Source organism: Siphateles boraxobius, unplaced genomic scaffold (genome assembly GCF_051911475.1).
Source record: "Siphateles boraxobius isolate OS27281-9 unplaced genomic scaffold, OSU_SipBor_1 7, whole genome shotgun sequence".
Lineage (NCBI taxonomy): Eukaryota > Metazoa > Chordata > Actinopteri > Cypriniformes > Leuciscidae > Siphateles > Siphateles boraxobius.
In genome coordinates, this window is record NW_027509197.1 from 18351234 (window position 1) to 18378792 (window position 27559).

A 27559-nucleotide genomic window follows, 5' to 3' on the forward strand; every position below is an offset into this window, starting at 1 on the left:
AAAGGATTAATAAAGTGTATTATCACAAGGGCAATATAACGGAATATTTGGTGCAACTTCAGAAAGTTTTTAAACATACAACGCAAGGACTTCTCCATGTGTAAACAATCACAGTTACAATCTTTAGGAGATGCTTCTAAATACAGTGTAGTGTTAGGAGAGGTAAATTATAGACAAATTATCTTCTCTCTAGACAACCTGGTGAGCAGCTGGCCTAGCAGTAGGACAGTCAATCAAATTTGACCTCACAATTATGCTTTTCTGAGAAGAGCAGTTCAGTGAGCTGTTAAGCCTTCTCATATCTGTGCACAAATGGGTCTCTGAAGGAAGTAGAGCGACTCTGTAATGTGCATCAATATACGTGCTAATAGGAGTAAAACTAGCCACCAGTACCTCCAGTCCTCACATTTTTGTTTTTCAGCTAATGGTTATTCAAAAATATAAGAGGCATGTTGGCGTCGTTTGCTCTCCAGTTCAGCAGGGGTCAGTGTGGTGTCGCAGAGCCAGAGCAGCAGCGGTTTGTTTTCCTTAGCCGTTAGCATATGAAGCTCCTGTAAAAGATGCCCGTGTCTGTCATGATGGCTGAACCTGATGAAAAACTGCTGTTGCAGTTTGAAACTCAAGAGCTGGAGGTAAAAGCAGGCAGAGATATTGATTTGTTAATGCGTTTATTTTGCAGATTGTTTGTTATCTGCTAAACAGCATCAGTATCTGGGTCTGTCAGTTGTACAACATTAGTCATGTAAAGCCAGCTCTAACGTTAGGCATCAGTGTAAGATAAAACAGAGACTTTTAGACTCATTCACGTGTTATTGTGTGTAAATGTTTATGAAGTTTTGTTTGTAGTATTAGTTTTCTTTGTGCTCGTGTTTATTTGTTATTTTATTATAGGCATGACTGATTGTTTTTATACAAATTGTCATATTCATCTCCTAAATGTCATTCATTTTAAAGCATGTTACCTTGTATCGTAGGCTCCCGGTGGCATTGCTACACCTCAGGTGTATTCTCAGTTACTAGTCCTGTATCTCCTGCATAATGACATGTGAGTATATTACATACATTATATTTGATGTTAATATACATTTAAATTATCAGTTGAGTGTCATAATAGCCACTTGCTTTATGCAGGAATAATGCTAGATACCTTTGGAAACGGATACCCCAAGCAATCAAAACAGTAAGTTTTATGTTTGCTTCCAATTAGTCTAACATAAAGCACAATACATTTGAGATATTTGATACAGATTTTAATTACAGGCAAACCCAGAGCTGGCGGCTATATGGGCAGTAGGACAGCATATCTGGCAGCGAGACTTTCCAGGGATCTACACCGCTATTGCTGCTTACCAGTGGTCTGAAAGCATTCTCCCTGTGATGGAAGCTTTACAAGGTAAGTTACTCAGATCATTTGGCTTGGGGTTTATGCTATATTCCTAAAATGAAATATATAATGAAGATGGGTATATTGGCCTTGAACTTTTCATTTGCACTGTGGTTTTTCTTGTCTGTTTAATTAAACAAATCCTCAATATGATTTGACATTTAAGAAATTGTAGGGTTCCGTGCTTGGCCAGATCTAGACTCACAGCCCTTTTTAGCTGTCTATATACTGGCTTTGATAATGTTATAATGTAATAATGAAACAGTGAGATTCATTAATTGTTGGTTGGTCATCTTAATCAGTTGTTCTCAACTTTTCTGACACGAAGGTCCCCCGGTTGTCTTACAAAAAGGCCCCCTCCATCTTAGATATTTTTGGTGTTTTTGCTGTAATCATGACTATGCTTCTTGGTTTTAATCCCCTTAAACCCTGATTTCATGTGGCATACATAATGATTTCTCATGATTGCAGGTGGCATACTTAAAGTAATGGTTTTTAACTCTACAAAAAACAAACAAACAAAAAACAACAACAAGGTATCAAGTACACAGAGGTTATTTTTACAAATTTTGTGTTGATATCTCAAAGCAATCAAAAGTTATAACATTTGGAACAATGGTACCCTTTTTATCAAAAGTCTAAAAACCTCTCCAAACATGTGAGTGTTTTACTGACATGAGAACTACTTGCGTGTGTAAACGCCACAAAGCATACAGATATTAAAGTGGTTCTACTATGCCCTTTTACAAAGTCTTTATTTTGTTTTTGGGGTGTACTAGAATAAGTTTTCATGCTTGATTGTTTAAAAAACACATTGTTTCACATATTTTACATTAATACAGCACCTCTCTTCCCAGTCTGGCTCGAACATGCCGTATAGTTCCTGTTTCGATGAAGCCCCTCCTTCCGAAATACGAAAAGTGCTGCGATTGATTAGCTGGCCCAGTGTGTTGTGATTGGCACCGGTTAGCGCGTGTTCGGGAAATGTGCCGCCCCTCCATAACTGCGAGTTCTTCTCTAGTGTAAATATTACGGATGCCGTCAATTTCAAACCAATTCAAGCCCAAGTCAGACCCTGACAATGTTAATGAACAAGAGGATTGTGCAAAACGTATTTCATGCACAGACTTTGCAAGCACGTATTTCACAGGACGTTTCAGAGTGGAATGTTTGTTATAATTTCCCTGCATTATAGATACGATCCACCATTTTATCGTTCGCATTTTTATGCTCAAACAGCAACTTTGAAAAAGTGGAGAAGCATAATAGGGCCACTTTAATAGTTACATAGAATATGAAACAAGTAATAAGATCCTGGTTGATTTGTGATTCTCTTCCAGCACTGTTTCAGATGTGCACTCCTATTCTATGATGCATGGCAAATTAAGACCTGTCAATCTGAGTGATCGATGAAATCCAAGCCTGCTCCAGCTATAAAGCAGTGTCTGATTGGTAGGGATGCAGCAAAATGAAAATTCTGGGTCGAAACCGAAATTTCTGGATGCACTCTGCCGAAAACCGAAAATTACTTTTTAACAAATTATTATTAATTTCATAAAAAAAAAAAAAAAAATTGTGAGACTTCCAGTGTAATGGCGTAGAGACTAGACGTGCTTGTTGATCGCTCTCCAATTCTGATAATCTTTTCCACCATATACTCGAGACTGGTACATCCTTTTTGGTGGCGAAAATGTCGAAAACTCGGGACAAAAACGCTTCGTCGTCCAAGGCTAGCCACGCAGAGCAGCAATTTTTTGAATTAATTTTGTTGCAGATTTCCTCCAGCGACAGCTGGCATTACCAGCCGAATTGGACCTTAAAATACAGCGAGCCCACCGAGCCCTTTCCAGGCGGCCCAGTGCCGCACCAAAAGACCTATCATAGTCAATTTCCAGGAATTCACTATTAAAGAGAGGATACTAAAGGAAGCGTGGAAAAAGGGAGTTTTTCAACTAAGCGGCAGGAACATCTATTTTGACCACGACTACGCTTCAGAAATTGTCCAAAGGAGAAAGGAGTACCAGAAGATCAAAAAGGTGCTGAAGGAGAAAGGCATTCGCTTTCAAACGGCGTACACAAATATGCGTATTCACTGGGAGGAAGGTGCTAAAGTATACGGCTCCGCACGCGAAGCGGGGCTAGAGCTAAGGAGGCGAGGTCTCGATGTGGAGTTGCCGGCTGTGACGGAAGAGGACGCGGAAATCTGGCTCCAAAAGTTAAACGTATGGCAGCGGGAGGGCCAATCATCCAAGGACTATGTACCAACTACAGCGCAAAGGGCAAAATTGAGGCTGAAGGAGTTTCAAAGAAGCGGAATCTGATTTCTAGGATATGGACATTTTCATAATCACAAATCAATCTCTCAGTCTTCGCTCATTCATTGTTTAGGTAGAGCGGCACATGTAGATGGCGTTATATCGTTGGACTTTAAGGATGGAGGTGATTTCTACGCCTCTGAACCTTTGCATAGGGACCTCTTTTTTTTGGAGAACCATCCCTAGACCCTCCAACGGGGTCATGGTGGGACCGACAATTTTCCCACTGAATGGAAGTCACAGGTATCGTTCAGTTCGTTTTGTTTTTGAAGTTATTGTTCTTAGTTCATGTTTGTTTGCGGGGGCTTTTTTCTCTATGTTCATCAAACATGAGTGGCTTGGGTGAACTTAAAATTGTTTCAATAATTGTAAATGGTCTTGGCAATCCAATTAAGAGAAGTAGGTTACTAACTAAATTAAAAAGGTGTAAAGCACAGTTAGTCTTCCTCCAAGAAATATTAAATTTAAAAAGTTTGGATACAGAAATTCTTTCTCTAGTGCTTATAAAAATAGTAGAAGGAGAGGAGTGATCACCCTTGTTTCTAATTCTGTTAACTTTGATTTGATGGAGGAAGACTTTGATAAGGACGATAGATTCGTGATCGTTAAAGGCAGAATTGACAACTCAATTGTTTTTCTAGTAAACGTATACGCACCTCCAGAAGGTGATCGGAAGTTTTTTCAACTACTATTTGACAAGATTACTTCCAACACCGAGGGAGTTTTGATTTGTGGAGGTGACTGGAACTCACTTTTAAACCACGCTAAGGATTCAACCAGCAAAAAAAGATATATTAGTAATAAATCAAAAGATCTTAAAAAACTAATAAAGGAGGCGGACCTGTTCGATGTGTGGAGAGCTTTCCACACTAGAAAGAGACTATACTCACTATTCAGCAGCTCATAAGGTCCACTCTCGGATTGATTTTTTCCTGATGAATACTATTGATCGACACCGTGTCAGAGACTGTAGCGTAGGAATAGCAGATATTTCAGATCACAATGCTGTCCATTTGACCATCCATTTAAGTAATCTAATTAGAAAAACTACATGGAGGACGAATGTCAGCATTATCAATAATGATAAGGTGGTGCAAGAAATGAGAAAAGAAATTCAAGACTGTATCTCTGATAACAATGATGATCAAATAGAATCAATAATTTAATGGGATACTGTAAAAGCTGATATGCGAGGCAAATTGATATCAAGAACGGCACGTATGCATAAAATGAAAAGACTAACTCAGGCCAAATTAGAAGAAAAATTGAGAGAACAAGAAATAAAACAGCATTCAGATAAAAGTGTATTGCTGGGTGAAAGTATAAAAGACTTAAGAAATCAACTGTCAGAACTAGCAAAAGAAGAGATGGAAAAGAAAATGAGATTTACAAAACAAACTTTTTATGAAGCAGGCCCGAAGGCGACAAAAATTCTGGCAAGACGCCTTAGATCACAACAATTGAGAAATTCAATTAACAAAATTAGAGATTACTCAACTGGAGAGTTAACTTTTGACCCAGGGAAAATTAAAGATACCTTTCAATCCTATTATAAATCCTTGTATGATCAATCGATTCAAGTAGACGGAAACGAAATTGAAGACTTTTTGACAAATTTAGATCTCCCCTCCATAGGATCTACCCAGAACGAGATGCTATCTAGACCTATTACTGAAGTAGAACTTGATAGGGCAATAAGTAGATTGAAAAGCAATAAAAGCCCGGGGAGTGATGGCTTTCCCAATGAATGGTATAAGGTATTTCGAGATGATCTGACACCTTTACTGTTGGATTAATTTAACTATACTTTAAAAAAACGCAAAGTGCCCCCCTTCATGGAGGGAGGCTATTATCTCAGTCATATTAAAAGAGGGGAAGAACAGTGATAACTGTGAATCATGTCGCCCAATTTCCATCCTAAATGTCGATTATACAATTTTTACCTTCATTATAGCTAAAAGATTAGAGTCTTTCCTTCCTGATTTAATAGACGAGGATCAGACGGGATTTATTAAGGGGCGCCAAGCCCAAGACAACATACAACGTTCCTTACATATAATTAATGAAGTTAAAAAACAAAATATCCCAATAGCCTTAGTAAGCCTTGATGCCGAAAAGGCCTTTGATAGAGTCAGTTGGAACTATCTATTTGCAGTTTTGAAAAGACTGGGATTCAATGATTCTAACATTAAGTGTATACAAGCCTTATATCATAAGCCGTTGGCAAGAATCAAATTAAACGGCGACTTGACTGATAACTTTGAGCTCTTCAGAGGAAGCAGGCAGGGCTGCTGTTTAAGCCCCTCCCTCTTTGCCCTGTTTATTGAGCCTCTGAGCTCTGATGTTTGTTGCAAGCATTGGGCCAAAGGAGTAATGGTGTCCAATGAAGAACAAAGAATAAGTCTCTTTGCAGATGACGTAATAGTATATCTTCAAAATCCTGATCAAACATTCCCCAAACTTCTAAACATCTTAAAAGACTTGTGACTAAGACTCAAGTCCTCTGTATTAATTACAGTCCATCTGATCAAATTAGGGGAAAACACAAACTCAAATGGGACTCAGAACAAATTAAATATTTAGGTATTTTTTTGACGCGAGATCTCAGTTCATTATACGAGGCTAATTATAGTAAAATAAACGAGGTAATACAAAGGGACCTGACTAAATGGACAAACCTAGTTTTGATTTTAATTCCAGGGTTGAGGTGATTAAGATTAATCTGTTACCCCGATTGTTATACTTATTTATATCTCTACCAGTTGTAATACCCGATTCTCAGTTTGCTAAATGGGATAAGCAAATGAGTAGATTTGTATGGAGAGGGGCAAAACCAAGGATTAGATTTAAAACGCTTCAGTTGGTGAAATTGAAAGGGGGGTTCTCCCTTCCAAATCTTAAAGAATATTTTACAGCGGCCCAATTGAGGTATATTATCTATTGGTGCTCACCTAAGTATTATTCCAAATGGAAACAAATTGAAGTTAACTATTTCCCAACGTCTCTACCTCAATCAAGACTGGGTGAGAAAACTAATATACAGTTGAAAGAGGGGAGTCCCATAGTCGAAACAACCATTAAGCTCTGGTGGGACACGTTGAAAAAATACAAATTCGAAGGTGATTGTAAATCCTTGATTTGGCCTTCTTTCTATCCTGATTTTAGAAGTGGTCAATTGGACAGCACATTTAGAAAGTGGATTGGAAAGGGAATCACTGCAGTGTGTATGCTAACCAAAGGTTCAGGGTTTTAAATCATTTGAGGAAGTAAAGAGGGAATTTGGCCTGAACAACTCTGACTTGTTTAGGTACATCCAATTACGGCACTTTTATGATTTAGAGATAAGGTCTCACCTATCACAGGATGCTGTGAATTGATAGAATTGGTGTCGGGAGCATACCAAAAATTACCCTCAAAAATTGTTTCTAGACTGTATAAATGCCTACAAAATTTTAACGGTACTAATTCACTGTATCTAAAACAAAAGTGGGAATCTGAACTACAAATCAAGGTGTCAGTAGAGGATGATTGGCATTCTATTTGTCTATTTCAACACACTTCCACCAGCTCAAGACAGTGGAGAGAATTTGGCTGGAAAAACATAATCAGATATTTCATCACACCTCATATCAAAAGTAAGCAACTCAAGTCCCCCCAGCATTGCTGGAGACTCTGAGACAAGACCAAAAAACATGAGAATGATTGGCCTTCGTACTGCCACAAAGTCAGACCCTTCTGGGATATCATAGCGACTGAAATTGTTATTATTTGAATTTGAATAGATTAGGAGTTAAAAAAAAATGTATTAATATTATGACCTCAGTGGGTTAGTTAGAATATTTTGAAGCATCGAAAATACATTTTGTTCCAAAAATAACAAAAACGACGACTTTATTCAGCATTGTATTCTCTTCCGGTTCTGTTGTCAATCCGCGTTCATGAGTCCGCTGACGTAAGACGAGCTGACGTGTTATCTGGTGCGCCCGAGCTTCGTTTACAGTCTGAGGGAGTCAGGCACGCTGTAAAAAAAACAATCTTTGCAAACATGTCTAAGGATTTCGACACAGGGGAAGAATGAACGCGGATTGACAACAGAACCGGAAGAGAGTACAATGCTGAATAAAGTCATCGTTTTTGTTATTTTTGGAACAAAATGTATTTTCGATGCTTCAAAATATTCTAACTAACCCCCTAAGGTCACGTGGACTACTTTGATGATGTCTTTATTGCCTTTCTGGACAAAGACAGTATACCGTACATAGATTTTCAATGGAGGGACAGAAAACTCTCGGACTAAATCTAAAATATCTTAAACTGTGTTCCGAAGATGAACGGAGGTCTTACGGGCTTGGAACGACATGAGGGTGAGTCATTAATGACATAATTGTAATTTTTGGGTGAACTAACCCTTTAAAATTGTTAATATTAGACTTTTTTTGAATCTAAAAATTGTATTTTAAATTTGAATTTAAAAAGCTAATAAAATTATCACACTTTTATTTAAAGTAACACCAAATTGGACTGAAAATATATTAAAATAATATTAAATATCAATAAATTATTCCTCATTCAGTTCTGTACAACATAATCAGATTTAACAGATTTATTTTTTGACCAATAATCAAAATAATATATAGTCCAAGCTATTATTATCAGAGTGGGGAGCAGAGAATGAGATTGAAGCATCATTTTACCAGCTTTACCCAGCACATCTATACCATACCATGTTACAGTACAGTATTGGGCTATTGCAAACAGAAACAAGTCTTCTACAGAGAAATTTCATGTCGAAACGTTATTTGAACAGACGAAGCTGAACATTGAGCAGAGAAAACTGGGTGTCGGTACAGTTGCTCGAAGTTCTTCGGAAGTGTAGCCGCTTTAGCCTGGCAAGCGAGACCTATCAAGATGTTAGGGCTGGGAACTCACAATTGGCATACCTCAATCCGAGGGGCGGGATAAATGGTTGTCTTTCAAATTCCCTCTGCACGCAATAGGACAGCGCTACAACCAACCAGAGCAACGAACGGCTGTGGCTGAGTGAGTCCCCCATGCGTTTTTCTACCAGCGGAGCTAGTTGATATATTAAACTTTTGCCGTATCCGGTCGTCAAAAATTCCAAACACATCTTCCTTTTTTAAGAATGACTTAAGTGACGTTCTCTTAACTCCAAGTCATCCAGAGTCGCGGCCAAAGCCGATTCGAAAGACCGCTGTTCGCCAGCAGCATCTTCTTTGTTTTCAAGCAGCAGGGAAATCACGCGGAACTATGCGCAGAACCGTCACAACTCTGCCGTCATTATGTTAAGCCCGCCCACCAACTCTATACACGATGTGATTGGCCTGACCAGAGTTTGCTTTTTCCAGCTCAAAAGTCTATGGAGAGTTGCTAGACCACCCTTTCTGCAAAATAATTTTTGCTGCCGCTAGGGTGCGTCTAGATTTCTAGGCTAGAGCCGCTTGCAAAGTTAAAAAAAATGCACCACGAGAGTGAAACCTGAGCGCTAATCGTTGAGGGGTGGGGCAGCATATATTTTCAGCCTTTTTTCTCTCTCGGCCAAAAAACGAAAATGCCATTATATAAAATTATCGACTGAAATTTCGGTGCATCCCTACTGATTGGTCTAACACATCATTCCTACCATACCAGAGATCCAGTTTCTATTGGTTGAACTTTCAAATGACATTGGAAAATCACTGCATCATGATCACGACATGGTTATAGCTTTAGCCAAGCAGAATATGGAAGTAAAATAATGCCAAATGTTTTTGAAACAAAAAAGCCTGTTGAATTGCACTACTTGGAAAAAAAATAGGCATTGCATTAACCATGCTTGCATTTTAATGCATTGTATTTTTAGGGCTTGCATTTTTTATGGGCTGAAATTCAACATGGTTGAATATTTAAGCTGTGAACATTTCAATTCAAGACATTTCAAACACATTTTAATTATTAAAAATCCAATAATCCATACTCGCCTTTCATATTTCACTTCCAAAATATTCAAACTGTCTAAAAATTAGGGCTGGGTAAAAATATCGATTCATCAATGCATTGCAATTATTTGTTTCTCAATTCAATATCGATTCATCAAATCCTATGAATCGATTCAGCCCACCGGCCAGTGGCGGCGCTGTGTGCGACACTCTAGTGAGAGCGTTCAGCGTTGTACAAGACTCGCTTTACCAAAACAGCAAGATGACGGACAGCAGCTGCACTCCGTTCAAGCCTGCACCACCAACCAGGGACGTCGTTAGGACTATTTTAGGGGGGCTGAAGCTACCCCAAAATGTTCCTAAGCCCCCCTAAATGATAATAAGAACAACAATAAGTCTCCGGGAGTCTCCCGCATATTGATAGCGGCTCGCTGATGTCCGCAAATTAGTTCAAATCTCCCGAAATCTAGAGCTCGCGAGCTCCAAACCGCGTAGCGCGCGCACGACAGAGAGAAAGAGATCAAGAGTCCGTGCGTGTGTATTCGCGAATGTGCGCGCGTGTGCCTCACAAAGCGCATTTTTTTATGAGTATGCACATTTTGTTTCTGTTTACATTTCTTTTATAACCTGAATGTATAGGAATAAAGAAATATACTTCCTATTACAGTTACATGCACTTTAGAGGTGTGTCAATAAAGCACCTGTTTGTTACAGTTGTGGTTTGTATTCAACACTTGTACGATATTGGACAGTTTGTTCTGCTAAATAAACCATGACAGGAAACATGCTGGGGTCAATTTGCTCTTAAACATTGGTAATACTGCACACATTATTTAAAAATATACTCAGGTACTTAATTACTTGTCTATTTACTAATCATTGAATCGATATCGAAGCTAATAAATCAATATCGAATCGAATCGAAATCGAATCGAAGCCTCAAGAATCGAAATCGAATCGAATTGTGAAATTCCTAACAATACCCAGCCCTACTAAAAATATTCAACAGGCAATTTTCGGTCCATTTAATTTCGCTTTGCAAATTCGCTTACACAAATTCAGTGGTTCAAATTCGACAGTAAATTCAGCATTGACATCCAGGAACTGCAGGAAAAGTAGTAGATTACCGAGCATAATCTCCATCTGCTGTTAGTCGACCTCACCAGCAGGAGAATGCAAGCGTGTGTTATTGACGAAGACCAGAACAACAGTTAGAGCAAGCCATTCATTCATAAACTCTTTTACAGCAATTGAGCATGCAGAGTTTTTGTGATGATTATCTGGGTCAGTATATATGCGGAAAAGATGATAAAGAAACAAAAGCTATGTTTATGTTTAATTCAGTAACTTTCCTTGTTTAACTTTCTCAACCATTAACGGGATTATAATCGGTTTCCTTTAATACCTCATCATACTCAAGGATATCGTAGCTTAATGGACTAATACAGTGATATAAAAGACCAAACTCGCACCATATTGGCGATGTAGGCTGTACTATATAGGCTACAGGCAAGCAGATGGACTCAGAATATGAACTAAACGCGCAAAGTTTCATTCTGAGCATTTCCCAGTGATATACTGGCATAAAATCAACACTTGATCAATTAATACTAACAGTTTCTCATCTATTCTATTCTATTCTATTTTATTCTCTCTCTCTCTCTCTCTCTCTCTCTCTCTCTCTCTCTCTCTCTCTCTCTCTCTCTCTCTCTCTCTCTCTCTCTCTCTCTCTCTCTCTCTCTCTCTCTCTCTCTCTCTCTCTCTCTCTCTCTCTCTCTCTCTCTCTCTCTCTCTCTCTCTCTCTCTCTCTCTCTCTCTCTCTCTCTGTGTGTGTGTATATATACACACACTCACCTAAAGGATTATTAGGAACACCAAACTAATACTGTGTTTGACCCCCTTTCGCCTTAAGAACTGCCTTAATTCTACGTGGCATTGATTCGACAAGGTGCTGAAAGCATTCTTTTGAAATGTTGGCCCATATTGACAGGATAGCATCTTGCAGTTGATGGAGATTTGTGGGATGCACATCCAGGGCACGAAGCTCCCGTTCCACCACATCCCAAAGATGCTCTATTGAGTTGAGATCTGGTGACTGTGGGGGCCATTTTAGTACAGTGAACTCATTGTCATGTTCAAGAAACCAATTTGAATTGATTCGAGCTTTGTGACACGGTGCATTATCCTGCTGGAAGTAGCCATCAGAGGAGGGGTACATGGTGGCCATAAAGGGATGGACATGGTCAGAAACAATGCTCAGGTTGGCCGTGGCATTTAACCCTCTGGGGTCCTATGTGTTTTGGGGTCCTGGAGGTGTTCTGACATGCTCTAACATTTGTGCTTTTTTCAGTTATTTATAAACATGTTAATGGCAAAGGTGTAAATTCACTCTATATAGCACAAACAGGGCTACCATAATATGTTAGCAAGATGTATGTACATGTTTGTATTTTTGAGAGAATATTGTTTATGCATGGTTATTGAAAAAACTAAAACTTAAAGTCTCTGAAATAAGGCCACAAAACACATACTAAATATGTGTCCACAAGACTTTTGACTAATGGATGTTCTCGCCTAGGATTTTTGCTTCAAAATGATCTGAAAATCATCCTTCCAAATCATTCACATAAAACAATACATTGATTTAAATTTAGTAAAACACTTTTTGTTTGGAAAGGCAATATGCGAAATGGGCGTGACTCATGTATAATGGTCTGATTCACACCTGTGAAGACAAAAGACCTGTTTAATGAGCCTGCATAATGAGCTTTTCACAGGTGTGTCACTGAGCCACAAGAAAGAATACAAGGACACAAGAAAAGAAATGTGTATATATACTACAAAATTGGTTCACAGTTGGAAACATCTATAAAAAAATAGTATTTTTCCACTTGTATTTTTGCTTGCAAATTGTATAATATCCAAGGTGAACATTTCTAGTAATTGTGTAGTTAATTCTCATACTGTATTTTCAGAAAGTTTTGGATATGTATCCTCTCCCCAAATTTGTCACTAATAAAACACAATACAAATAATTTGAAGAGAAGGCTTATATTGACCTTTTAAGATTTTGTTTAAATCTACCTTGTAAATATATTATTTGCTATTTTATTAAAAAGGTTACAATTACAGCAACAATTAAAATAACAATATTTCAAGTGTAATATTTCTTTGTAAAAACTAAAGTATACATTTTATCATACATATTTCAAAGTTAAGGATTCATTAGTTTGAATAAAGCCTACATTGGAACAAACACTATAATAGCATCCTAGTTGATGACTTTATTTTTGACAAAACAAACATAGCCTAATATATTTAACATTTGAGCAGAAATTGGTGAACAAAAGCTCATTCAATGTGGCAGTAGTCTATAGTTTAGGCTACAGTAAACAGTTAATAATCTATCCAAAAACTAGTCAACGAAATGTTGTCTTTCATATTTCTTCTGTAACATAGGCATATCGTTTGTTGTTTTTATGATAGCCTATATTAGGGCATATCAATATTAATTTGCAGTTTAATACGTTGCTAATACAAAGACATTTTAACGTTATTTCAACATATTTCAGTCGATTTTCACTCATCTCAGTATAGCAATAGGGTTTGGTAAAAACTGTTCAGTTCATTCATTCACACACGCGATTCATATTTAAACAGTCTTTTTGCGGTTTACATACACTATGATATCGCAATTAGAACACTAATAAAAAAACTTACTTCTCAGATGGATATTTCATATTTCTTTGTAAAAACTAAAGTATACATTTTATCATACATATTTCAAAGTTAAGGATTCATTAGTTTGAATAAAGCCTACATTGGAACAAAGACTATAATAGCATCCTAGTTGATGACTTTATTTTTGACAAAACAAACATAGCCTAATATATAACATTTGAGCAGAAATTGGTGAACAAAAGCTTATTCAATGTGGCAGTAGTCTAGTTTACAGTTAACAGTTAATAATCTATCCAAAACTAGTCGACGAAATGTTGTCTTTCATATTTCTTCTGTAACATAGGCATATCGTTTGTTGTTTTTATGATAGCCTATATTAGGGCATATAAATATTAATTTGCAGTTTAATACGTTGCTAATACAAAGACATTTTAACGTTATTTCAACATATTTCAGTAGATTTTCACTCATCTCAGTATAGCAATAGGGTTTGGTAAAAACTGTTCAGTTCATTCATTCACACAGAGACGCGATTCATATTTAAACAGTCTTTTTGCGGTTTACATACACTATGATATCGCGATTAGAACAATAATAAAAAAAAAACTTACTTATCAGATGGATCCGTTGCTCCTCGAAATGAAAAAAAACAGTACATGTTCTGAGGTAAATGTCCCAGGATTATTCCTCACACAGCCTCGCAAGAAGAAATAGTAGGCTACATTAATCTGATGATTACATTTGTTGTGTTATCGCGTTTATGAGGGGCGTTGACACTTTGCATGTGTTGCTTCAGATCATTTGCGTTTGAATACCGCGCGCTCTCCGTGGGCGTGTCAGATTAGCAGAATAATGAGCTGAGAGAACGATAATGAGATCGGCTGACACCTCTCTCTTTTTTAATAGATTACATAAACAGAGAATATTTATTTTAGTTTTGAATTATATATTTTAAAAGTACAAATTTAAATGATTATAAAGATATATTGCTCGTGCTTGTGTGAATAGTATTCGCTGAGCTTTGTTTAAGTTTAGAGACGTGCACCAGAAAAAAATTTAACGGAGACAGAGAGGCAGAAAGCACACCCTGTTTATTTTCTTCATTTTACAAAAGCACACGGTTTTGATGTTAATGTGAGTGTACACAAAAAAAAGAAGACCCTCTATAGTTTATAATCATGTGTTGATTTTATTTATATGACCAAAAATGACGGAGTATTTTAAGTCTATGTTGCTGCTATGTGGAAAAAAAACAGCAAAACGCGCCGGCGCGTTTCTCGACCCCAGAGAGTTAAATGATGCCCAATTGGCACTAAGGGGCCTAAAGTGTGCCAAGAAAACATCCCCCACACCATTACACCACCACCACCAGCCTGCACAGTGGTAACAAGGCATGATGGATCCATGTTCTCATTCTGTTTACGCCAAATTCTGACTCTACCATCTGAATATCTCAACAGAAATCGAGACTCATCAGACCACACAACATTTTTCCAGTCTTCAACTGTCCAATTTTGGTGAGCTCTAGCAAATTGTAGCCTCTTTTTCCTATTTGTAGTGGAGATGAGTGGTACCCGGTGGGGTCTTCTGCTGTTGTAGCCCATCCGCCTCAAGGTTGTGCGTGTTGTGGCTTTACAAATGCTTTTCTGCATACCTTGGTTGTAACGAGTGGTTATTTACATTTACATTTATTCATTTAGCTGACGCTTTTATCCAAAGCTGACTATATATGTCAGAGGTCGCACGCCTCTGGAGTAACTAGGGGTTAAGTGTCTTGCTCAGGGACTAGAGATGCTCCGATCAGCATTTTTGGGGCCGATCACCGATTACCGATCACCAAAATCATGATCTGCCGACTGCCGATCACAGAATGGCAGGGGAATGGGAATCTTTTATCTATAATCTAGCAGAGTTTGCACCATGTGTTGAAATGTGTTTATTTAATTGTATTTAGAAAATGAGATGTCTTAAGGCTACTGTAGGCCAGCTTTCCCAAATAAGGCAGAGTAACATTAAATTATTCCAAACAAAGAGGGGTCAGGCAGACCAACACACATCAGATCAGCCTAATGGGAGGGGATCAAGTTACACTTAGGCATATTTGGAAATTGTAGCCTCTTAATACACCCACTACATTTACTAATTGGCAACAAAATGTACAACTTGTTACACCAAAACTGGTTACTGATAAAAGGACCAAACTATGGCAAGTTTTTGTCTGTTATTATTATGAACGTCTGATGTAGTTGAGCAGAATGCTCTTTTATGAAGTTACTTCATTAAATGACATATTTAATGAGATTATGCCTGAAAAGGTTTTGGATTTTTTATCATAAGTTCATTTAAAAATATATATTGTATAAAATGACTTCTTGTTTATATTCGTTTTGTTTTATTGTATTTATATGATATTTGTATTTTTATAATTTAATTTTTGCCATGAAAATAGCTTTGAATGCTGACATGGCATTACATAAAATAATCTGAATCTGATGTAGTTGAGGAATCAACTACGTTAGATCAAAAAAAATATATACCACCACCACTTTTGAAACATCTCGCGGCATGAATGTACCAATGCAAATAAATAAAAACATCTCCAGTTAACTCAGAGCATTCATTTTGTTCATTTGTTAAATAAGAGGCGATCTAGTGCTGAAATTTCTTTTTTTTTTATCAAGTGATACGCACAGATACCGCATTCTGTTGTGGCTCGCGCGGTGCACGGTCTTCACTCGGACGCGCGCTTCAATCCGTTGGGAGACTCCCTATTCGTTCCGTTGAGGGAGAATGTTGCCACTGCCAAGCTCCACTCTGCTGTTGTGTGCCCGTGCGCCACGCATGCAGGTGGGAAAAAGTCGCGCAAGTAATTTACGTCACGTGATCAGCTTTTTTGATCGGCGCTTTTGGGGTTCGCCGATCAATCTATTTTTAGCCAATATCGGCCGATCATGATCGGCGTCCGATCAATCGGAGCATCCCTATCAGGGACACATTGGTGTCTCACAGTGGATCTCTCACACCAGAGGCATGTGTCTTATCCACTGCGCCATCACCACCCCCCTTTTATTTCAGTCAAAGTTGCTCTTCTATCAGCTTGAATCAGTCGGCCCATTCTCCTCTGACCTCTAGCATCAACAAGGCATTTTCTCCCAAAGGACTGCCGCATACTGGATGGTTTTTCCCTTTTCACACCATTCTTTGTAAACCCTAGAAATGGTTGTGCATGAAAATCCCAGTAATTGAGCAGATTGTGAAATACTCAGACCGGCCCGTCTGGCACCAACAACCATGCCACGCTCAAAATTGCTTAAATCACCTTTCTTTCCCATTCTGACATTCAGTTTGGAGTTCAGGAGATTGTCTTGACCAGGACCACACCCCTAAATGCATTGAAGCAACTGCCATGTGATTGGTTGATTAGATAATTGCATTAATGAGAAATTGAACAGGTGTTCCGAATAATCCTTTAGGTGAGTGTGTGTATATATATATATATATATATATATATATATATATATATATATATATATATATATATATATATATATATATATATATATATATAATTATGCCTACATGTACTGCATTAGATTAAACTGGGAAGGGTCATAGCACTTACATATTGTTGTCCTATTGCTAGTTTAACTGTAAGTCACTTTGGATAAAAGCGTCTGCTAAATGACTAAATGTAGGCTAAATGTAAAATTGGCTTGACGTTGTACATTCGTACATTTAGGGACCGTCTCTAAAGTTGCATACAACATTAGTATACACATTTCTAACTTCAAAAGCAAACTTCAATTTATTTGAATAAATATCAAAAATCTAAAAGGTGTGCATTATGTCTGACACCTACATGGACACTTTATTGTTGGTTTTATGACTGTAAGTCGGTTTCTTCAAATGCTATTGAAGTTAGAAACGTGTATACCAATGTTGTATGGAACTTTAGAGACGGTCCCTAAATGTGCAAATGTCCAATGTCAAGCCAACTTTATGCCAGTATATCACTGGGAAACTTTGCGCGTTAAGTTCATATTCTGAGTCCATCTGCTTGCCTGCGAGTTTTGTCTTTTATTTCACTGTATTAGTCCATTAAGCTACGTTAAGCGTTTTATATGTCCAGCAGGGGAATCCTGAAGTATTGAGGGAAACCTTAGTAGCCTACTGCATGCAGCACATCACCGCGATATAAAGTTAAGGCAACTAAACAACCAAGAGAAATATGTCTACCTCAAATGTAACATTGGATCCGTACATCCGCATCGGAGGAATCACATTATTATCTCGTTTACTGTAGAGAAAGATGCATGTAGGCTACACAGGAAAAGTAACCGTGAAGACACTGAATTTAACATAACAGCCGTCATAATAATGATGATAAAATATACACAAATTCACCTAAGTTGCTGTAAATGAGTTTATGAATGAATGGCTTGCTCTAACTGTTGCTCTGGTCTTCGTCAACAACACACGCTTGCACCTCCTGCTGGTGAGATCAACTAACAGCAGATGGAGATTATGCATGGTAATCTACTGCTTTTCCTGCAGTTTCTGGATGTCAATGTTGAATTTACTGTCGAATTTGAACAGTTTGAATATTTTGGAAGTAAAATATGAAAGGTGAATATGGATTATTGAATTTTTAATAATGAAAATGTGTTTGAAATGTTTTGAATTGAAATATTCACAGCTTAAATATTCAACCATGCTAATTTTCAGCCCATAAAAATGCAAGCCCTAAAAATACAATGCATTAAAATGCAAGCATGGTTAATGCAATGCCTATTTTTTTTCGATTAGAGCAATTCAACAGGCTTTTTTGTTTCAAAAACATTTGGCATTATTTTACTTCCATAGCAGCATGTCATTTCACTCCGTGCAGATTTTCTTAAGATTTACACATAACTTTATGCTCTAAATAAATATGTGCGATTTACTATGGTTTACTAATATTTCGGTTTACCAATGTTTAAATGGGCGTCAGCGGCAACTTTTTACGGTTTTACTTTTTAAAATTGCAATCGGTTCGTGAGATCGGCCAAATTTATCAATCGAGTCTTTATTATTATAGATTATTTGTGTGATTAGCTTTACAAGCAAATTTTTTTAATTGTATGTATTTAATTTAACTATGGATGGATGTGCAAAAAGAAATTAGAATTTACCGTAAGAAGTGGCACATATCTTGCTCTCAAATTCAATTTCAAGTGGTTCATGACTAAACTTAGCTCAGACATTTAACTCTATTCATAGGCCAAGTGTGAATCCTTCGAATGATGACTGCTTGTAGGGACAATTTAAGTGTTGAAGTTACTTTATCATTAAAATGCTACATTTTGTTGTATCCTTTTCTTGTTCTTGTTCTTGGAGCAACCGTTCTTTTGCAATCTCTTCTCTGTAACTTAAGGGTTCATGCTAAAACACAGCTTTCATTTGATCCCCACGTGTCAACACCTGACCCACCCAGGCCAAGGATAGGTTAAAAATAACCCTTTCCATGTGTTCATTGGTTCCCTATGTACTGTGTTTTAGGACATCAACAGTTGCTTTTCACAAAACAAATTACTCAAGAACATTTGAACAAGAAATTATTTTGAAAAAATTATGCTTTTTAAATGATTTATGGGTTGTTCCTCAAAATAAAATATATTTTCAAAAATACTATTCCTCAGAATTTTCAGAAAATGTAAAAAAAAAATAAAGATTGGAGGAGCTTATATAGAGGTTAGTGTACAATTTGGCTTTTTTTTTCTTCTGAAGAAGAAATAAGAAATTAGCTATGAAAATTCAAAGGGTTTTTGTTTTCTTGACATGAAACTTTTGTCACCACTCAAAATATGTCACCATTGAAATCTAACTGTACAGGAAAGGGTAGGGGTGTTATGGTATCATCATGACACAACAGATTGGTTTAAAGGGGTGGGGGCTTTTGCAACTCCAAAAATGAATCTTGAAAACAAGTGGATAGGAATGTGTGCTTTGATTGGTTGGAGGAATGGCATGTCACCCCCTCGCTGAGGGTAGTATAAAGACCAGGGCCACTGTGCCCCAGAACAGATCTGATAACTGCAAGGGATCATTTGCTGCCGTTCCACAGTTTATTTTATTTTTTTAGAAGACAGCCACTGGAGTGGCTGAAGTGAAGCAAAAGGAGACAAGTTGACCACTGACATGGAAATTCAGCGAACTGCCTCTTTGTTGGGGTCTCCTGGCTCCATGGAGAGCCTTGAGAAACAGCTGAGCTGCCCGATCTGTCTGGACATGTTCACTAAACCGGTGGTGATCCTGCCCTGTCAACATAACCTGTGTCGAGGATGTGCTAGTGATCTTTATGACTCTCGAAACCCTTACCGTTTCTCCGGTGGTGTCTTCCGGTGCCCTACTTGCCGTTTTGAAGTGGTTCTCGATCGTCATGGCGTGCATGGACTTCAGAGAAATCTTCTAGTTGAGAACATAATTGACATATACAAACAACAGCAGGAGGGTGGAGGTGGTGGAAACACCACCACAGAAACTTCAATAAAACCCAAAAGCTCCAAGGAGCCATTGTGCCAAGAGCACGAGGACGAGAAGATCAACATCTACTGTGTGACTCACCAAACTCCCACTTGCTCCATGTGTAAGGTATTTGGCCAACATAAAGACTGTGAAGTGTCACCACTTGCTAGTGTCTATCAGGCTCAAAAAGGAGAGCTGAGTAATGCCATTGATGCTCTTGTGGCAGGGAACGGTCGCCTTCAGGCGTTGCTCAACCAGATGGAGGAGGCCTGCACAGGGGTTCAGGACAATGCTCAATGTGCCAAGCAAAGGCTTGGTGAATGCTTCGATTCTCTGTACGCAGCCTTGGAGGAGCGTAAAAATGCCCTCTTAGAACGTATTGGCAAGGAGCAGGATGAGAAGGTAGCTGCTCTCAGAAATCTGGCTAGGCGTTATGGGGATCGTCTTCAGGCAGCCACAGAGTTAACAGACACTGCAGTGCTGGCACTGGAGCAAAGTAGTGCTGCAGAGTTCCTGCAGGCCTCTAAGAACCTGATTGTCCAGACAAAGAATGCGGCGAAGAGCTCACTTGCTGAAGAAAGGCCGGAGCCAGGCTTTGAAAGAATGGATCATTTCACTCTGGATACAGAACATGTGGAGACTTTGTTGTCCAAGATGGACTTTGGAGCAGATGAGGAGGAGGAATTTGAAGATGCTGAGGATCAGGAAGAGGAGTAAATGGGTTGCAGGGAAGGAAGAGTGTCTTGGAGGTCAAATAGGATGTGAGAAAGGACAAGAAGATCAAGCAAGGATGGTGACACTGAGAGAGATGTTTTAAATGTTCGTATATCACTGCTAAGCAGTGTCAGCATTTCAACTCGTATCATCATAAGAATATTTCAGATTTGCTAGGTGCCATTTTTATACTTTTTATAATGTAGTTAAAATTCTGCTGTTGTCACTTTAGAAGTTATCTTCATACTTTCACATTTGTTTCACTCAAAAATTGATTGTTGTCATTTCATGATATGTGGTTATGTAGGTCTGTGTTCAGTTTACTCAAATGTGGACTTAATGCTTTGGTATTAAATAAAATTTTCAAATTTGAGATTTGAGTTGATTTATTTATAATTATTATTCTAATTATTCAAATTATTTTTTAGATTTATAAACCAAATTACACATTTAATGATGCAGTTTAATTAGTTTAAATATCTTGGACTTACTCACAAGTGAACTCTGTGCACTCTTTACTCTCAACTTCTCTGGTTAAAGGCACATGCTATTTTTAAAAGGAAAGAGGATGAGATATGACTGGGGGGACCTTGGGGTAGGATACCAGAATAGGACAGATGGACACCACTCCACCTCCCCCCAGCACTGCCTTGCTCAGCAGCTCTTGCTATTCATGATAGAGGGTCAAGGCAACTATCATGGATTGACAAACACATGGAATGACTGTTGTTAAAAATAAACAAGCAGCATACAATAAAACCCCTGAATGTAACTGTTCAAGTTTTATTGTTGCTTGTGAGGTGCTAAGACCAAATTTCTTTCACACATTGGGTATATCTGGTTGTCTTTCTGTAGAGGTCATTCTTGTATAACATGTTCTTGTCTGCCTGTAATTTCCAAACGACAGTCTTGTAGTCAATGCTGTCCTCCTTGGTGTTGCATACCAGTAGCTGTTAGTAAACACTGTTGCTATGAGAGTTATTTATTTATTTCAAGGGCTGAAAATGTTTAGAAGTGTCTGTAAGGCTTTGAATCATACTTCTCTCCATTATAGCAAACAAAGAAATATAAATAATTCAATAAAACCAAATATTTATCTGTTTTTCATGTATCTTCTTTAGGTTAACATTGGGTTGATGAATAATGTCACACAATTCCTTTAGTGCCTAAACAACATTACTTAAAGTCTGTTTCAGTAATTGTCTGTAAATGTATTTGTTGTCACTTCATCACTTTTTAATCTTGATAACATTTGAAAGCAACGGTTGTCCTCTCAAGTCCTCTCTCCTTGCCATTAATTTTTAAGCAAAATTATTGTACTTTTGTTTAATAATCAATAATCAAATTTCTCAATGCATAATTTAACTTGAAAGTTTAAACAAACATGATTTCAGTTTGTTTCACCTAAAAATATTTATACGTAAACTTAAGCAAAGTTTAAATAATAAAACGCACATTTTGCATAAACAACTTCGAGAACATATACTACCATTAAAAGTTTGGTGTCGTGAAGATATATGTTTTTCAAAGAAGTATCTTATGCTCACCAAGGCTGCATTTATTTGAATAAAAATAAAATAAACCAATGACAGTGAAATATTATTAAAAAAACTACTTTCATATATTTGGAAATGTTATTTATACATATTGAGCCTAGTTCTATTTTCCCTGTATATGTTACGTTTGAGGCCTATTTTCAGGAAATATGAGATCTCATACACTGTTATGCTGACGGCACTCAACTGTATGTCCCATTACACCCAGTTGATAAGTCCCCTCTCAAGCATTGTTAAGTGTCTTAAGGGATGTAAAATGCTGGATGGCTAAGAATTTTCTCCACCTAAAGGTGCTGTATGTGATTCGCTGCAGAATTTTTTGTTTTGTTATGCTGGTTGAAAGTCGTCTCATATCCTGATAGCAATCACTCTGTTAAGCGGTCTAAATGTATATTTATAAATATATGTTGTGTGTAAAAGGCGTAGTACCATATGATGTATGTTCAATCGTCGCGTTCGGTCCGAATGGTCCTATAGCATGTGTTCTCTGTCGGTCAGTGTGTGTTTGCATACCACTGCGCATCCTGTATACGCAAGTCATCAGTGCGTTCACATACGTTGTGCAGACAGAGCGAGAATGGCAGGCAAGCAACAACAACCAGACTCTCATCGTGGAACCCCTGGCATACAATACATATTATTACACACTGACAAGTTCTGCTAGCTAAACAAACTGAAAACTTGCATCTATTTCCGTTTTTAAGAATTTGTTTACGTTTGGTATTGTAGTACTGTTACTATAAAGTTTTCTCACCAGTGATTGACACACTATGTATTGCAGTAACGTTTTCTCCGGTCTTCTGGGCTGTGCGCGTTCATGCTTTCAGGAGGCATGGCTTTGGACAGCGATTTGCATGGAGGGGGGCATATACACTTTTAGTGCTATCAGGCTAAAGTTAGCATTTTCCCAGATGTCCTACTGCACCTTTAAATGAGAGCAAAACAGATGTTGTTGTTTTTGCCCCTCTTAGCTCATCCCCCTTCTCATTAACTACTTGGGGCCCCTCTCTAGAAATGTTCACCCATACGCAAATAATCTCGGTATATTTTTTTGAATATTGAAAACTGGGTATTGAATTTTGCAAAACAAGTTAACGCTGTGGTGAAAACTATTTTTTTTACTATCTGAGGTTATTTGGTAAGATTAAACCTATGCAATCCTAGAGATCTGTAGATGATAATCCATGCTTGTATATCATCCAGTCTGGACTATTGTAATGTTGTGTATTTAGGACTTTACCAGGCAGGGATTGGATCGATTGCAGCTGGTTCAAAATGCTGCTGCTAGACCATTGACCAGTATGTTAAAGTGATTTTGTAAATTTTAACTGGCCTCACTCCCTCTTATCTGTCAGATCTTGGTATTCTACACCAGCCAGTAAAGAATTCGAGAGAAACTTTTGCTTCAGGTACAGCGGTCCCGACTCAAGCGAAAAAGTGATCGTGCCTTTTCAATAACCGGACCTAGGTTATGGAATAACTTACCGCTCTCCAGCTGCTCTGCCCCCACTTTGAATGCTCTTAAAATGGCTTTGAATAAGCACTTTTACATCTTGGCTTTTGAGTCTGACCCAGGAGAGAACTAAATATTAGTCTTTTATGGTTTTGTGTTTGTATTGTCTTTGTTGTGTTGTTTTCTTGATTGGTGTATAGCAGCACTTTATTTAAGAAAGAAACTGAACTAATAAACTAAGTTGAAAACACTTGTGTTGCTTAATAAGTTTGGGTAAACTGAATTTTTTTCAGGATTCTTCGGGGGGAAAAAGTTCAATGTAACAGCATTTATTTGAAATATAAATATTTTGTAACATTGTCTTTACTGTCACTTTTGATCATTTTAATGCATTCTTGCTGAAAAAATAAAATAAGGGGGATTGCCACCTCTGGAAAACCTCTCATTTGTTTTTCTTGCACTTTTTTTGTTTCTTGTAGAGTCCACCCGTAGGAGGGCATATGGGCTTGTAGCTCAAGCTTACACCTCTATCAGTGCAGACGACTTCGCTGCCTTTGTGGGATACTCTGTAGAAGAGGCGGTTAAAGGTATGTAATCCTAGAAAGAGTGCCACAACACATACACACACGCACACAAACAAACACACATACAGTATGTATATGATGGATTTTTATGTAAATAAAATATTTTGAAGATATATTTAAACATGCCTGCACTTCTGTTGGAGTACTTTCACACGTGTTTGGTCATCATTAGAAATGAAGTTTATTTTGGCTGTGACAATTTCTTGATCTTCTGCAAAAGCAACTTGTATTGTTAAAACCCTTTATTGTGCAGTACTATGTAATGTAAATGTCAGTTTTTCTTTCATTCAAGGTGTAGTTAGCCATGGGTGGCATGCTGATCCAAACACCAGGATGATCATGCCACAGAAACCAGGTGGGGGCAGTGTTTCACTTCTTATAACCAACAAGAACAGATGTTTTTTTTTTTGTCCACTCTATGACTCATTCCTCCATAAGGTTTTACTCATGGTCCCTCCTCTGTATAAAAACCTTGTTCCGTTGAGTTAATGGTTTTGCATGGTTATTTCATAGCAAGCATGTGAATGGGTGACTTCACTCCAATTCAATTTTCATCCTGCTTTCATGTTCGTTTCTGATTGGCTCTCACAGTTTCTTGAAGATTCCTTCATTTTGTAAATGGCAAGAATTTCATTCGTTTTTGGTCACCTTCCGTTCATAGTTCTGAATCATGCTGCTCTTTGCGTTTTGTATTGTAGTGCACACAGCTTTTTATGTGTTTGCCTGTAACTGTTGAGAACCATTTTTACGAGACACGTTTATTCCAAAGGAACAGGAACAAGCAGCATCTGGGTTTCTGCATGGGCCTCGTTAGACAGTGCAGATGTCTTTAATGCATTTGAGTAACTGATGATTGAGAAATTATTCCCAGTACTGATGACCTGCAGCTTTCACTAAAAGCAGCTGAAGTTTATTAATACAACAGTTGCCATGACATTTTTCTTTCTTGTGCTTTTGCATCTGCAACAGTCTCTCTCTCTCTCTCTCTCTCTCTCTCTCTCTCTCTCTCTCTCTCTCTCTCTCTCTCTCTCTCTCTCTCTCTCTCTCTCTCTCTCTCTCTCTCTCTCTCTCTCTCTCTCTCTCTCTCTCTCTCTCTCTCTCTCTCTCTCTCTCTCGCACATATTCATGCGTTTATTCTTAGGCACGTCTTTGTTTACATTTGTATGTCTATGTGTTATAGAGCAGATCATAAGAGGACTTGAAGGAATCCCCGCTCCTCTCATGTTTCTGTTCTGCCTTCCCCTCTCTCCAGATCCGCCCCCAGTCTCTCTGGTTCCAAACGAACAACAGCTGGCCAGACTCACTGACTACGTGGCTTTTCTTGAGAACTGATAAGCTCTCCACTCTCTCCCATCCTCTTCCTCAACACTTCTCAGATACTCAGTTTTATGGAAGAAACCCTCTGGTGTCAAGGACCGTTCTCTCTCACACACACACACACACACACACACACACACACACACACACACACACACACACACACACACACACACACACACACACACACACACACACACACACACACACACACACACACACACACACACACACACACACACACACGTCCTGCTCAGCGATGGATCAGCCATCTTTCTCTGTTCTGCTTCTTGAACTCTTCAACCACAGTGATATAGGACAATTTCCGAAAGGTTGTACTTGTACAAATTTACATCTGCTTTGAAATATGGCACTGCTGTCAATATTGTAAATTATTTTCTGCATAAATAGTTCACTATATGAATATATTGTTCAGGCCATTTGTGCTGTTTTGATGTTACAGTTCAAAATTTGATCTTTGTGTAATTTCGGTCCAACGAAGACGATGGTTTGTGATGGTTAAGACTTCCATTTCCATCTCTTGTACAAAATGACTCATTGGAATAAATCACCAAATTTTTTAAATGCGTAATTTCAATTTGATCATATTACAAATTTTGCCACATCAGGTAATCGAAATGACTTCTTGCAATATTTAATACCAGTCTCGTTTTTAAGGCCATGCATACAATTATATACTATGTAAACTATATTCTCTTGTGTTGATGCAGTAAAAGAAATAACTGTTGCAGTGAAGGAAAAGTTCAGTTTATAATAGCCACACACAAAAAAAACAGCTGAAAAAAATAAATAAAAAAAAGGTGTTGTTTAACAGTGCAAACAACCGACAGCTTAAATCAGTTTATTTTGGGAGGCACACAGTTGTATTTAAGTTGTTTTCCCCTGTCTGACAAATGTTTTGTTGACAGTGCATCTCTGTCTGCTATTCAGATGTTTTGCACTGCCTTCTTAGTTTCTCACGCAGAGTGGTTTTGAAAAAGTAGAGGAAACGTACCAGCTGTTGGCCACTGTCACATCCTTTCAGCTTGAGAATTAAAGTGCACTCCATATGTGCTGAAACAATGGGCACATATGGTACTGTGAGAATATTAAACCCATCGATTTTACTCTTTGTCTTTGAATTTTATCTTCCATATTGCATTTTTTCATCTTTTACATTTTTGAGATTGCACCAACTTTGCAGATGCAGTTTGTTGTGCAATTGTGGTTAGTAGGTGTCATGTCCAAGGGCATAATGGTCAATGGGGAAAGTTCACCGTTTGCCCCTAATAAAACCTTTTCGAACATTTTAAAGGATACGTGTTATTTGGATTTAGAGCATGATCCTTTGCACTACGGTCTATTTTCTCCTATAAAAAAACACAAAACATTATAAAAAATATTGACATATGCCTCATTTATGTGTGCATGCATTTCCTTTGTGTTTTAGTCTGTGACCAGGACTGGCACTCTTTAGAGGTTCAAAGGACATATTTCCAGATCTGAGGTCATCGTTGACCTTGCACTACTTCAAACAGTAATAAATGCAGGCCAGCTGAACTAAAGTCTTAGACATCAGGAGCGGTCAGGGGTCACAGACAGGCTTTACTGGAGCAGCTGCGGTGCGTGAAACGGCACAGCCATTTGTTAAGTACTTATTGCAAGGCCAAATTAAACTGATATCCGTTCCTAATCTTTCAAAGTTGGTGCTTTTTTGTTTTCTTGATTTAAAAAAAAAAAATTTACTTGACATTATAAATCAGAATTATTATGATGGTTTTTTTCTTTGCTAAGGCCTAGTGTCCTCATAACACAAGCACCCCTGAGGGAGGTTTACAAAACCAGATCTTACTTCTTCTTAGACATGTTCGTAAAGTGCTATTTGTCATTCCATATGAGTTTGCTTTTTCAAGGGTTAAGGGTTATGTCTGTATCCCATCATGCTACATGCCACAGAGGTGACGTGCTGTAAAGGTGAGCAGATTTCAGATCCTTCTCTTCTACCCAACTCTCTATGCAATCCTCTTTGAAGAGTTTTTTTTTCATCATAGATTTGTTTTTTGCAACAGCATGATAGCAGAATGAAAGTCTGGAAATGAATCTGTAGGCTATGTT

At 37.9% G+C, this 27559-nt stretch overlaps 2 protein-coding genes across 2 annotated transcripts; both read left to right on the forward strand.

The window, feature by feature from the left end:
• The first annotated feature begins 304 nt into the window (after positions 1–304).
• cops8 (COP9 signalosome subunit 8) lies at positions 305–26571 on the forward strand. The gene is made up of 7 exons (XM_077216618.1): positions 305–632; positions 975–1045; positions 1132–1180; positions 1261–1393; positions 24023–24130; positions 24420–24482; positions 25380–26571. Exons 1-7 carry the CDS (start codon positions 561–563, stop codon positions 25457–25459), a joined length of 576 nt encoding a protein of 191 aa, XP_077072733.1. The 5' UTR covers positions 305–560; the 3' UTR covers positions 25460–26571.
• Positions 19358–21636, forward strand: trim63b (tripartite motif containing 63b). The gene has a single exon (XM_077216617.1). It carries the CDS (start codon positions 19494–19496, stop codon positions 20535–20537), a length of 1044 nt encoding a protein of 347 aa, XP_077072732.1. The 5' UTR covers positions 19358–19493; the 3' UTR covers positions 20538–21636.
• Positions 26572–27559: the final 988 nt, after the last annotated feature.